Source organism: Astyanax mexicanus, chromosome 8 (assembly GCF_023375975.1).
Source record: "Astyanax mexicanus isolate ESR-SI-001 chromosome 8, AstMex3_surface, whole genome shotgun sequence".
NCBI lineage: Eukaryota > Metazoa > Chordata > Actinopteri > Characiformes > Acestrorhamphidae > Astyanax > Astyanax mexicanus.
Window position 1 is genome coordinate 55,160,780 of NC_064415.1, and position 14,283 is coordinate 55,175,062.

At 39.7% G+C, this 14,283-nt stretch overlaps 1 protein-coding gene and 1 pseudogene across 2 annotated transcripts; both read left to right on the forward strand.

Moving 5' to 3' along the window:
• The first annotated feature begins 1,580 nt into the window (after window positions 1-1,580).
• Window positions 1,581-13,868, forward strand: si:ch211-13f8.1 (uncharacterized). 2 transcript variants are annotated; one of them, XM_022677858.2, is made up of 9 exons: window positions 1,581-2,771; window positions 5,262-5,334; window positions 6,370-6,510; window positions 9,880-11,099; window positions 11,295-11,457; window positions 11,813-12,032; window positions 12,178-12,299; window positions 12,392-12,564; window positions 13,482-13,868. In XM_022677858.2, the coding sequence occupies exons 1-9, from the start codon at window positions 1,820-1,822 to the stop codon at window positions 13,673-13,675; spliced, it is 3,258 nt and encodes a 1,085-aa protein (XP_022533579.2). In that variant the 5' UTR covers window positions 1,581-1,819; the 3' UTR covers window positions 13,676-13,868. The 2 variants fall into 2 exon arrangements, with proteins under 2 accessions (XP_022533579.2, XP_022533580.2); XM_022677859.2 differs by having other exon boundaries at window positions 1,582-2,771; window positions 11,337-11,457; window positions 13,482-13,867.
• On the forward strand, window positions 3,130-4,361 carry LOC107197651 (uncharacterized; annotated as a pseudogene).
• Window positions 13,869-14,283: the final 415 nt, after the last annotated feature.

Here is a 14,283-nt window from a genome sequence, read left to right on the forward strand (position 1 = left end):
ATGGAACGAAAAACAATACTTGTAACAGTACTAATCATTGTAACAATAATAGTAAGAGCATTTGTAGTAGTAAAATAATCATTGTAACAATTTTATTAGCAGTAGTAATACTTAACGTTATTAGTAACAGTATTAATAACTGTGTCTGTAGCAGTATAAAAAAAACTAATTGTAACAATTATAGTAGCAGTAATTGTAACAGAATTGCAACAGTTATAGTAATAGTAACACCATATGTAACAATAATTGTAACAGTAATTGCAACAATAAAAATACTGTATCTGTGGTAGTAAAAATAACAGTGTCTGTAACAGTAATTATAGCAGAAACAATAATAGTAACAATGTCTGTAACAGTAATTATAGTGTAAAAATAATAATAGTAACAGTGTCTGTTTTTGTAGCAGTAATTGTAACAGTAACAATAAAATAACAGTGTCTGTAAAATTAATCGTAGCAGTAATTGTAACAGTAACAATAATTGTAACAATGTCTGTAACAGCTATTGTAGCAGTAATTGTAACAGTAATAGTATCAGCAATTGGAAGAGTAATACTAATAGTAACAGCAATTGTAGCAGTAATTGGAAGAGTAACAGTGTCTGTAAGAGCAATTGTAGCAGTAATTGAAACAATAACTGTAATTGTAACAGTGTCTGTAACAGTAATTGTAGCAGTAATCGGAAGAGTAACAGTAATTTTAGCAGTAATTGTAACAGTAATTGTGAAAGTAGCAGCAATAGTAATAGTAACAGTTATTACTAAAGTAACTGCAAATCATGAGCCACGCAATATATCAGCAAAATTCAAAGCTGCTCCACTTTTGATCCATTCCCCCGCCGTACCCGCTGCCGGTCTGTGCAGGGAGGGGTGGGATCACATGTATGCTCTAAGCCACTGCTTGTCAAAGTTGAATTGGAGCAATGAGCAAAATGTGGCAGATCACACACACGACTTCAGTGGATGGATCGAGGTAAATCCCTCTTCTACTTCTTTTATTTAATTTATGTCCATCGTTTTGCAATGTTTCAGTCTAGATTTTTTTTTATTAGTATTTCTGTGTAAATATAAATGTTTTTACATAGCAAACATCTTTTTGCTGAATATATATATATATATATATATATATATATATATATATATATATATATATATAAAGTTTATTGTCTGTTATTGTCTGAGTATTTATTTTTTTTATGGAAGAGAATCTGTTTTTTATGACTCATATTATAAGAGTTCTACCAATGTTACGTAAAAGCATTAATGTGGATGCTTTATGCTTTATATGTTATTAAGTAAGGGCACAGATTATGTATTATACCCTTAATATAATGGTTCTTAAAAATGTTATTTCAAAAGTTACTAATTAAATATGCTTTCATAGAAATGGCTCTTTAACAATGCTTTCTTAAAGGCAGCAGTAAAGTATATATATAATATAACAGGAATTTTATCAAAAAGAAATATACGTCATATAATGTAATATATGTAATACATGGTCAGATAATGGCATATCCTGACATATATAAAAACCTTTTCCGTGTTTTCTATGGAGTGCACGCATTAGACTTACCATTTAAATAGTTCTTTGGTTATACAGCAATGAAGGACCATTTTGTAAGGCTATAACAGTAACAACATTGCGTCACTATTATCGCACCAGCATTGGTTACAGCAAAGAGTGTGAGAAGCTTCGAGCAAATTTAATCCACTTCACAGGAATCCCATGAATGGAAAGGATCATCTACAGCTGACCCCATTCTTTATTTTCCTCAATTTTTTAATCGGGCCTTTTCTCTTTTCTAGCATCCTCTGCTGCCGATGCTAATGGAAGGTGAGACACCAGGAGGACAAGACTCCACTGGTGCTGCACTACAAACCAGTGCTGTGGAGTGGACTACCCAGAGAACGCCTAATACCAAGGGGTTGCTGTCCACTGGCCAGTCTACCTCCAGAAGTCCTTCTCCCTCATCCTGTTCCCCTGGATCCTCACCGCCCCTCTCAGGCTCGGCCGTGTCGGCCTTGCAGTCGAGAAAGTTCAAGAAAACTTCACATAGGAGGAGCTCTTCCTCGGATCAGTCCCTGCTAAAGAAGCTAGATAAGGACCAGCCGCCTTCAAGTCAATCCCTGTTAACGGACCAGAGGAAGAGAACCAACAGCAGCAGCAATGAAGATGGGCTTGATCCTCATTTGATTGTTGGTCAGCTGAAGGAGGCCTGTGAGAAACAAGAAAAAGAAGGTCCATCAAGTCTTTCCCGTGGACTTGGCGAAGGGTCTAGTCTGGAAAACATCCCAACCAGTGGAGCAGATACCTCTATTCCCTCAAAGCCACCCTCTTCCCCGAGACACTGGGCACCACCGAAAGGCTTCTGGAGAGTGGCTCGACCAGAGACCCTCCATTTAAACGGAGAAGTTACTCCTTCCCTGGTGGATCCTTCCCTCAAGAACCTGTCCTACACTGGCAAGGAGGAGGTCCACAGGAAGCACAGGATCAGGGGCGAACGTGCCGCACTTCGCAAGGAGCTGCAAAGGTCAGACAGCTTGGAGAGCACCTTCCGCAGGTGCTTCCAGAAGGACACTGGTTCATTTGATCCGCTGGCCGATCTCTGGAGGGCAGACAGCTGGGAGAGTGTATGTTCTCGGGTAAGGTCCAAGATGGAGAGGGTTAGGGTCGATGAGAAATGCGGAGCGAAATACAAAGCCAGAAATATAGAGGTCACAACAGGAAAACATGAAGAAGAGGAGCATCAATCTTCAGACGCGATTTCCAAAGGTATGTGGGTGAAGCTAGTTCTACATTTAGTGGTGAAACAATTCACTAAGGGGCATAACAGTTCATGAATTCCAAGGTCTTTATGCTGCTTTGCTATTTTTACAGTATATTACAAATATACTGTACATTTTTGTATCTGCCCATTGGCTTGGGTAGGCTGTGGTGGTGCTGTTAGACAAGGCCTTTGGCCAAGGTGCTAACACCACTGTAGTGATGTTGGATGACCCTTTGTTGATGAAATGTTAATGCTCCATCTTATGTATAACAAGGTCTGTAGCTGGTGTGCTAATGCCACAATTGCAATGTAGGACGAGGCCCATAGCTGGTGTGCAAAAGACTGCAATTGGCAGCAATACCGATGTCAGACGAGGGTGGTAACTGGCCTGAAAACTCAATAGTTAATTTAATTAGTTTATTAATTCTGTTTCAAAAGTTAACTTGCAGAAATGAGACCAGACACATCCGATGAATGCCAAGGGCATTAGCGAATGGAGCCAAAGAGAGCTCTTTCAGGATGGGTAGATGGTCCTCTTTCCCCTAGTCCCTTCCATTGTGATGCTGGCTGGCACAGGCATCTGTTGGTGAATGTATATCTGGGGATCTGGCACTTTCCTCCAAGCACATAATTTACCATGTGATGCTGCATTGGCCTCAAATGGATGATTTCATCAAAGGAGGCATGTGCCTGTTCTCAACAAGATACAACTGTTCAATTGTTGCATAGTCATATCTTGTCCTTATTTCCAGAAATGGTAGCTTTACAGAAGGACAGAAGGTAATACGTCCAAAGATTTATAATGTCATATACTGCCGCTGCCATGTCAAACGAATTCAAATTGCACCTACATCCTGGTCATCAGCTGTAATTGTGGTTGTTTTTCGTGTGACCTGACTAGCCTTAGTCACCTGTGGCTCCCACAACCAGCAGTCCCTGCAGCAGAGTGCCTGTGAGCTCCGTGAGCAGATGGGCCCACTCCTTTCCGTGATTACAGATGTGGGGGTTGGGAACAAGCAGAATGTGGTCAGATAATAATGTTTTAATACCACACGATGAAACCGGAGGCTGAAATCTGCCGGCCCGGTTCTCGGGAGTGTTGTGTAACTGCAGAAACAGCTCTGTTGGGTTGGCAGGGCACAGTGTCGGCGAGGTGGGAGGACGTGGGGTTTGTTGGTGTGGAGGATGCAGTAGCGTGGGGATAGGGTGAGGCGTGGGCATGAAATGTGATATTTTGTTTTTGTATTTGTATTTGTAAAAATGTATCTTCAATAAAGTTTATTTAAAAGAAAAAAGCAAGGGAGACGAACGGCTAGGAAAAGGAGGCGCCAGGCGCCATCACAAAGTTATTCGCGATAACATTTATGGAATTACAAAGCCCGCTATCCGTCGTCTTGCGCATCTTGGTGGCGTCAAGCATGTCTCCAGTCTGATCTATGAGGAGACCCGCAGTGTGCTAAAAAGTGTTACTGGAGAACGTGACCAGGGACGCCGTCACTTACACGGAGCATGCCAAGAGAAAGGCCGTCACCGCTATGGATGTGGTGTACGCCCTGAAACGCCAGGGACGCACTCTGTACGGCTTTGGAGGCTAAACCCTCGTCTAGAACAATGCTAACAACAACAGCTCTTTTAAGATGAAGTAAAAAAAAGGAAAGGCGTGAGTTTGTTAGATTTAGAAAGCCCCTGTTTGTGGCAACGATCACCTAAGGATAATTTCCAGATGCTTTCCACATTTCTACAATTTTTTAACTATCTCTGACGAATGGTCACCAATGAGGTATTAGGTAATCAGTCAGCAATCATAGACCATAGACCAGTTAGAGCTGCATGATCTAGATACAATGCTATATATTGATTATATTACTGTAAACAGACTAAAAGTCATGGGAAAGGAACTAGGATCATGTCCCATAACTTTTGCACTTCTGACTGCCTGGTCAGAGAGGCCATTTAAAATGACACTCCCATTTTAGCTAAAGCAACATATTAGGTAAGCAAAGTAAAGGCTTCTGAATAAATATATAAATATTAAGGTTGCATTATGGGTAGCAGCATGATACTACCTCTTTAAATGATGTTCTGCAGGGTGAGATGTTTCCATATAAAAGTATATAAAATAGTAATATCACATATCACAACACACATTTGATTCATCAAATATTTTTTTTTTATTAATGAGTCAGTGGGTATGTTAAAGCAAGAAAAGCACTAAAATGTGCATGGTGAGGTGCCTTTAAGACCAGTTACAGTTATAGTTGTAATGCACAGACGAATAGTAAGTTGTTAATTATGGAATAAACCAAAGAAAAGGCTTAATTTGACTATTTTGCTATGGTCAATGCATAAAAAGGTCTCAGAACTAAGCTATGTTTTAAATGTTGAGTATATAATAAAAAGAGAATAGAAATAGAATAGAAATATAAAGAGAAGATTTATGATGTCTGGTCATATTAAAATATTTGGATGTTTTTGTGTTTTCCCCTCCTGTGCAGGTTTACCTCCATCGTATACAGAGACTGACTGGGAGATGGCAGTTATCACCTATGGGCCTGAACTTACAGTCAGGTAAGAGACATTAACCTTATTAAAGCACCGGACATCACTGCAATAAAATAAATAAATAAACCTGAGGAAAGCACAGAGATTCAGTTCCTATACATCAGCTGTATGTGCTGATTGACATCACCCTTTGGAGTGATGTGCGTAGAGAGCGCCATCTACCCACCCAAAAAGACAAGACCAATTGTGCTCTCTCAGGGCTCCGGCAGCTGATGGCAAGCTGCATGACTGGGATTCGGACCAGCAATCTTCCAATGGTAGTGGTAGTCAAAGCATTGTATCAAAACCATCAACCATCAAACCAAACTGAACTGCTTGAATTTTTGCACCAGGAGTAAAGCAGCATAACGTTATCCAAAAGCAGTGTGTAAGACTGGTGGAGGAGAACATGATGCCAAGACGCATGAAAACTGTGATTAAAATCCAGGGTTATTCCACCAAATATTGATTTCTGAACTATTTAAACTTTATGAATATAAAGTTTTAATAGTTCATTTCTCCATTTCTCATTTTCTGCAAATAAATACTCTAATTGACAATGTTTTTATTTGGAATTTGGGAGAAATGTTGTCTGTGGTTTATAGAATAATAGAACAGATCCTATAAGAGCTTTATGTAACAGTAGCTTGACCTGTGTTTTTATTTTATTCTAGAGATAATGCTCTACAGCTCTGAAAAACCTTTGCTTTTTCTCCTCCATGGTGAAACATGTATACACACACAACACTGCAGCCACGTTACAGATGAACTGTTGACAGGATACAAATCCATGCATATGACACATTTCCCATCACCTTCAGATTAAGCTCATTCACTGCGTCCAGTACACGGCTCTGGAAGAGATTATATAAAGCTGCTTTATGTGCTGCGTACTGTGGCGTGGACTTACGTGAGCTGCCTGCTCTGTACCGCACTTTGCACTTTGTGTTATGGCTGACTCGAGGTATATATTGTGTGTATGTTGCGTCTGCAGCGTAGTATTGCTTTAAATATATATCTGTGCTTCTATATTAACAGATATCTTTTCTTTTTCTTCGTCAGATCTGCTCTCGTTCCTGGAGAACTGACGCTCAGCCCACGTCACGAGCAAGCCAAGCGTCTGCTGGAGAGGGCCCGATTAAAGGCCCGCTCTCAAAACCCCGACAGCGACTATGTCTCTCGACCTGCAGACAGAGAAGAACTGTAAGTAACCGCTCACACCCTTTAATTACATTTAATTACATTTACTTTTTCGATATAGGTGCATATGTCCCAATCAAATGGGGAAAGATCTGAATCACCAGCCAACTCTATAATTGATAAACCAGTAAAAGAGTGTTCTACCAAATTTCGATTGTATCTAACCCTTCTACGTTCTAACCTATAAATTCCACACAGCACAGCATCTAAAAAACAGAATTGAATGGATTATGGTTTGACATACAGCTCTGGAAAAAAATAAGAGACAACTTAAAAATGATGAGTTTCTTCGATTTTACTAAATTGAAAACCTCTGGAATATAATCAAGAGGAAGATGGATGATCACAAGCCATCAAAACAAACTGAACTGCTTAAATGTTTGCACCAGGAGTAAAGCAGCATAAAGTTATCCAAAAGCAGTGTGTAAAGCTGGTGGAGGAGAACATGATGCCAAGATGCATGAAAAAAACTGTGATTAAAAACCCAACCAGGGTTATTAAAACCACCAAATACTGATTTCTGAACTCTCAAAACTTTATGAATATGAACTTGTTTTTTCTTTGCATTATTTGAGGTCTGAAAGCTCTGCATCTTTTTTTGTTATTTCAGCCATTTCTCTGCATTTTTTTCTGCAAATAAATGCTCTAAAAACAATATTTCTTTTGGGAATTTAGGAGAAACTTTGTCCGTAGTTTAGTATAATTTTACTCAAACATAAATAGCAAAATCGAGAAATAGAGAAATAAATAGAGAAACTATAACGGTCTCTTAATTTTTTCCAGAGCTGTATCTCACTACCTTTCACATGTGTCCCACCGAAGGAAGTGATATCATTGAGTGGGGGTCGCATGTTTTGTGTGAGAAGTGTTTGCAGATTTTGTGTATGTTGGAGGTTTGGTACCTTGCGATGGACTTGTGATCTATATAGCACTATATAAGTGTAATCTTGAGTAAGTAAATATATTCTGATATATTTTAATATTATGTATGATGCAAACCTCTGAATATTATCAAGAGGAAGATGGATGATCACAAGACATCAAACCAAACTGAACTGCTTGAATTTTTGCACCAGGAGTAAAGGCAAAAAGTTATCCAAAAGCAGTGTGTAAGACTGGTGGAGGAGAACATGATGCCAAGATGCATGAAAACTGTGATTAAAAACCAGGATTAATCCACCAAATATTGATTTCTGAACTCCATGTAAAGATGTTCTGAACTTTATGAATAGGAATATGAATGTGAATATGAAATGTTTATGAATAGTTTTTTCTTTGCATTATTTGAGGTCTGAAAGCTCTGCATCTTTTTAGTTATTTCAACGATTCTCATTTTCTGCAAAGAAATGCTCTAAATGACAATATTTTTATTTGGAATTTGGGAGAAATGTTGTCCGTAGTTTATAGAATAAAACATAGAACAATTTTCATTTTACTCAAACATAAAACTATAAATAGCAAAATCAGAGAAACTGATTCAGAAACTGAAGTGGTCTCTTCATTTTCATATTCCAGAGCTGTACACTTGCTCCACCCCACACGTTTATCTAAACTCCATTCAAGTTATTCAGATCCTTATATAATAGATTAATAGCCGCCCCAGAATCAGAAACTGGACCGTCAGAGAAAAGATATTGCTCTCGAATTCTCATTTAGCGTTGTGTCGCAGGTTATATAATAGCGTTCATGGAGCCAAATGATTATTCGGGATGTCTGTTTTGTGTTATAAATCCCTCTCTTGTTATGAACACAAAACCAAGCACACATACACATGCCAAAATTAATCCAAAGCCCCAGAGGTTTTATCTGTGGGCACTGTTAATCCAGTTAAAACCGAATAACACACTGATGTCCTGTTTAATAACAGGCCAAATTTTCATATTACACTATTGAAATTGGGAAACTTGTGTAACGGACTTTAGGCTTATAAAACTAAGGGGAAAATAGTGCTGTCATCATTTGACTACGTCTGAATACATAACCCTGTATTATTAGTTTACAGTGCTGTAAAGTAATAAGAAAAAAATTATGTTTGATAAAAGTCATATAATGGGCTGAAATGAAAATAATACTCAGCTCAAGCCTATTGGGTTTACTTACGCTGTTTTTTGAATACAAATAATTGTACCACTTTAAAGTAAGACTACCTTTATAAAGGGTTTATAAATGGTTTACAATTAGTTTATTAATGGTTACTAATTAGGTTGTAAATGCCTTAAAAATCATTAATAATCAGTTATAACACATACGTAGAAAGGGCAACAGTATAGATGGCTGTGGGTTCACTATTTGCCAAACAACAGGTCCTTGTTGCCCGTTCTACGTATGTGTTACAACTGATTATTAATGATTTTTAAGGCATTTACAACCTAATTAGTAACCATTAATAAACTAATTGTAAAGTGGTACCCAAATAATATACATATAAAAAAGGTTTACTTTCACCTAAATGAAGATTAAATTAGGGTGTTGTAAGGTTAATTGTAAAATAGAATATATATTAATGTTATAACTTATATTGGAAAAAAATGATTTGCCCCATATGTTTTTTTTTTCTATATTATACGCATTAGTCACATTTCAGACAGAAAATTAAACTATATAGACTGTAAAATAAAATAATAAAATGACATAATGATTTATTAATTGTTAATCAATTACATAATTATTATTTTTTTAATTCACTTCTGATTTCTGATTTAAATTCAAGGTTGTTAACATATTTGGTCTCACCCCAAATGAATGAATTAATTTTAAACGAATAGTAAATTTTATATAGATTACCTACAAATGAAAGGTTTAGGACCATGGTATTATATATTATATATAAGATTACAGTTTAAGGTTTAGGGGACGTTAAAGCAAATTTATAGTCCACTATTCAAATAAGGGTTACCAGACATTATTCTTACTTGTTTATTGTATTATTATTTGTGTGAAATTATTCTTGTTTTCCACAAAAACATATTTCTCAAGTAAATATACTTAACCAATGTGCTTAAGAGCTTAAGTTTATAAGTATTTAGTTACGTTTCTTAATGAATAGATGTTATTTAACATACATATTAGCCACTAAAATATCACTAAGATGGATAATAAACACAGTTTTAATTTTTCCTATTTTTTTATTTTATATTTAGATTATATAATTTTATAAATTAATCAATTTGCCTTATGGTACATAGTAAATGGCTTTTATCAAATTAAACAACACTTTGGAAAAAAGTATTTTATTAAGTTAAAGCCCCTTCTCAACTTGTCCCTAATGGCTTAAACTGTTTTTAAATTTTACAGTATTCTTTTTCTTATCTGTTATTCCATGTTTTTGATCATAAGGATTTCTATAACAAAAATGCTGTACTTTCTCTGCAGGGAACTCTTGTCCACACATGATTCGCCACACAGGACAATTATTGTAGCCACTCAGGAGCAGTTAGTACCGCCGGGTGTTCAGCTGCTGGAGGTCCGAGGCAGGAACACCGAGCGAGGGGTACCACCACGGAGACACGGACAATCACCGACCCGAGTGCGCTTTGAGGATGAGTCGGAGAAGGAGGCGGAGCGCCGGTACCTGGACAGGGTTCGCGAGCGTGGGCCAGTATTGGCAGAGCGATCCCAGTCCAGCCAGCAGCAAAAGACAGAACAGATTCTCACCATCTCACAGGTGAGCAAAGGATCTGGCTCGAGCTGGAGTAGTGTGGGCATCCCAGTAGCCATTCTGACGAATGAGGGAGAAGGTACTTCTCTAGAGACTGTTGTGCTCAAGGAAGACCTCCGGAAATGTGAGGCTTGTGGGAGCATCCTACCACCTGTTCATGCCAAAGAATCGTCCTCCAGGTCTTTGCTCGGCACAGCCGAGGCACAGGGAAAGTCGTCTACTCGATGGGCCTCTCCTGGTCATTCGAGTCGCCAAATCATTCGCCCAGCCGTCTTGGGAGAGGCCATGTTGACTGGTAGCTGCAACTTGCCAGAGACTGTTGAGGTTGCAGAAGTGGGTGGAGCTGGCGACATGGTGTCAACCTTTGGCAAGCTTCGCAGGAGGAGCCGGAAAGGGGACAACCGAGTCGAGACGGGTTATGGTCCTTATGCTCGAGGTCAGGAACTGTTGGCCCAGCGGCGGAACTCTAGAACCCGTTCCAGTCTGGAGGACATTCACAGCTTTCATTCCAAACAGTCCGAAAAGCCAACACGAGGGGTGACATTCGCGATTGACACCTTAACCGGAGCAGATCCCTCTCAACCCACGACTTCCAGAAATGTCAGGGACTCCTCTGGCAATCAACTACCTATCAAGTCAGCTTTGAAGTCAGGGTCCAAGAGCAGGCAAACAGGGCAACGTGTGGTGAAGCTCCTGCCTTCAGTTCAGTATCGCCTGATCCATCTGGACAAGCAGGGAGAGGGAGGTTCTCACCACCCAGATGTTGCACCTGAGGAACATCTCAGTGTAACAGTTGCCTCCTCCTCTCAGGCTTCACAATCCACCCCAGGACTGACTCCCTGTATCAAGCAGTCTTCTCTCAGGTACTCTTCACCTGTGCTAACTCCCGAGCTCCAGGCTCTGGCAATATGGGACACAGTAGATCCAGCCGATGGTAAGCTCAATCACTGTTTGTACCTTTGGCTCTTGAATCAATGTCTGTAACTAAATAATCCTGGCTTATCATCATTTGGCAAAACTATTTTTCCCTAAAAACATGCATCATTTAGCTCCAATATACATATATATTCACACACACAAATCTTACATAGATACATTATTACACTCTTTGTTCTTATGTCAAGTGAAGATGTCTGCAGGGATTCCACCTGTGCTTCACCTCATCCCCCAGAGTGCCGACCAGCAGTCCGAAGTATGGGCATGTCCAAAGCTGAGGACCTCAGGGCAGAGCTTCTAAGAGCAGAGCATCGCAAAGCTGAGTTACAGTGGGACGAAAACATGACTGGGTCACGGTAAGCTGTTTAATACCTGAGCGAAGACTGCTTGGAAACCATAAGGCAGAAATTCATGAGAACATTCAGTTTTAATTTCAGTCATTTTCTGAACCAGAAAAAAAATGAATTAGGCACAGTTTGGTGATCTCCCTAAACGTTAGCTTTTTTAACGATTTATTCATGATGGAAAAACTCACTTAAATTAAAAAAAGCTGTTTTTATGGTATTTCAACTAACTGTAAAACGTTTTGGGGGCAGGTGTAAGGGGGGCATGACAGTTTGAGAAACACTGCTCTAAAGGAAACTGTTTCCCATGTACAAAGTCACGTTTTCTCACCCGTCCACCTTTATGTAAACTTTAATCTATTTGCAGAAGAACAGCAGAGAGAGAAGGCAAGCCCAAACTTTCCCTTCGCCGTTTCTTCTCAGCAATGGGTCTGAACAGCATGGGGAAGCTGGTCAAGGGAAACCGGTCCAGCAGCATGGAGCAACTGTCCTCCCCTGCTCCAAAGCACAGCTCGGCTTCTCCAAGCCCCACTCACAAAGGCCAGCCGCCGCTGCAGAGAACCCCCTCCCTGCAGACTCTGCACACTGTACGTATCACTACAGCATGGTAAACATCTACTGCGGTACTATAGGCATCAGAGGTTCTTGTGTTTGCTATTAAAATTGGTCAAAACTGGTTAGAACTATGTTACCAATAGTCTGATGATCTGTATTAATGATCATGTCCACCAGGAGTCTCCTCTGGCTCAGCTGCGCAAAGCATCTTCTGTCCAGAGTCTTCAGTCTCCAAAGAGGAAGTTTGAGCGCTCAACCATTCTGGGGGAACTTCCACTGCCTCTTAGTCTGGGGCCCAGGTGGGTAGAACACTTTCCACATGTGCAGAGATTTTCACACCATGTAAGTCTAGGTGAAGGAAATTGGGCTTTATTTTTTTGTTCCATTGCAGAGAGCTTCAAGTCGAAGGGGGTATGGAGCCATTAGATGGCTCTCGAAGCGTGGGTCCACTGGGGCGACTGGTTCAGGGCTTTCCTGATGGAACTTTGCTGCTGGAGCTCACCAGACCAGCCAATGGACCTTTTGGCTTTGTCATTTCAAGAGGCAAAGGTCGGCCAGACTCAGGTAACTCAGCTGAACCCATGCGAGTAATGTTTATACTAGACATGTCCCAAACAGATGAGCTGATGCTGATCCGAATATTCTGATCGAATATTTCGTGAGTGGGTTGAGAGGTGCAAAGGCAATATGTGTGAATAGTAACTTTCAGTGCTTGTAGGTAACATTAGTCTTGCAGTGCCAGCATGACCCATCCCAAACCCAACAATTAACAACAGTTTACAAAGAATTTTTAACCCCAAAAAGGGTTAACACAAAAAAAAAAACATTAAGAAGCCCAGTTCTACACCAATCTTATGGGTTCCTCCTCCCTTTGTCCTTTTACTTCAGGGATCATCAGTTCCATTCATGTTCTCTTCCCCTTTAACATTAGTGTGTAATTTAGCTTGTCGCTAAGGTTAGCCGGCTCGTCAAAAAGGTCAGCTGGCTCATTGTTAGTTTTAGTTCTTTTCCCTGTAACATTAGTATATAATTTAGCTTGTCCCAAAGGTTAGCTAGCTTGTCGCTAAGGCTAGCTAGCTCATCACTAACTGTAGCTCTCTCCCCAGTAGCATTAGTTTTTTAGTTAGCTTGTGGCTAAGTTTAGCTAGCTCTTCGCTAGCTTCAGTTCACCTGGTAACATTAGTGTGTAATTTAGCTTGTAGCTAAGCTTAGCTAGCTCGTCACTAGCTTTAGTACTCTCCAAGGTAATATTAGTATCTTAGTTATCGCGTTGCTATGGTTAGTTATTGCTAGTTACTCACTAGTTTGCAGTTACTTCTTCATGTGCTTTTTTCTAGAAGTCTGGAAAAATTTGTCCCTGAGGTCACAATGATACACAACTTAAAATCGGACTATTCAAAATTAAAAGTGACGTGAGGCTCTGTTAATCAGCAGCAAGAGAACTGACGTAACGTATTGCATCTGTTATGCTCTTTTTCCAGGGATTTATGTGGAGCAGGTTGGAGGCAGCCCCACAGACAATGTTTACACCGGGCTTCTGGGTGTTGGCGATGAAATTCTGGAGGTGAATGGCGAGATGGTGGCCGGACTGCACCTCGACCAGGTGACTCGCCTGATGACCCGCGAGAGCACCGCCACCATCCGGATCCTCCCACACCGCTGGATCCAGCACTGAAGAAGCGAGCCGAGAGATTAGCTATATGATGCAAACACCAGTGAATGTGAAGAGCATTCATAGGCTGTGGATGTTACCTGTTATACCTCAGTAATGGCACTCTTCCTTAACTCTCATACCAAGAAGCACGATGTGATGGATGTCATGTGTCATGTATTGTTTACAAAATGTTTATCAATAAAAGTGAAAACATTTAACGTGAGTCATGTTCATGATTTAGCAGGGATTTTATTTATATTAGCTAGTAATCAGCACAGTGGTTCATATTTATCACATTAGCTTGTAATAAGCACAGGAGTTGATATTTATTACATTAGCTTGTGATTAGCACAGTAGTTAAACTACTTGACTTGACTTGATGTTTACCATATTAGCTTTGATTTGCACAGTAGCCAATGTCTAGCACATTAACTTGTGATTAGCACAGTAGTTCATGTTTATCAAATTAGCTTGTGATTAGCAGGGTAGTTGATGTTTATCACATTAGCTTAGCACAATAGTCAATATTTACTACAGTAGCTGATGTTTACCTCATTAGCTTGTGATTAGCACAGAAGTTAATGCTTACCAAATAAGCTTGTGATTAGCATAGTAGTTCATGTTTACCT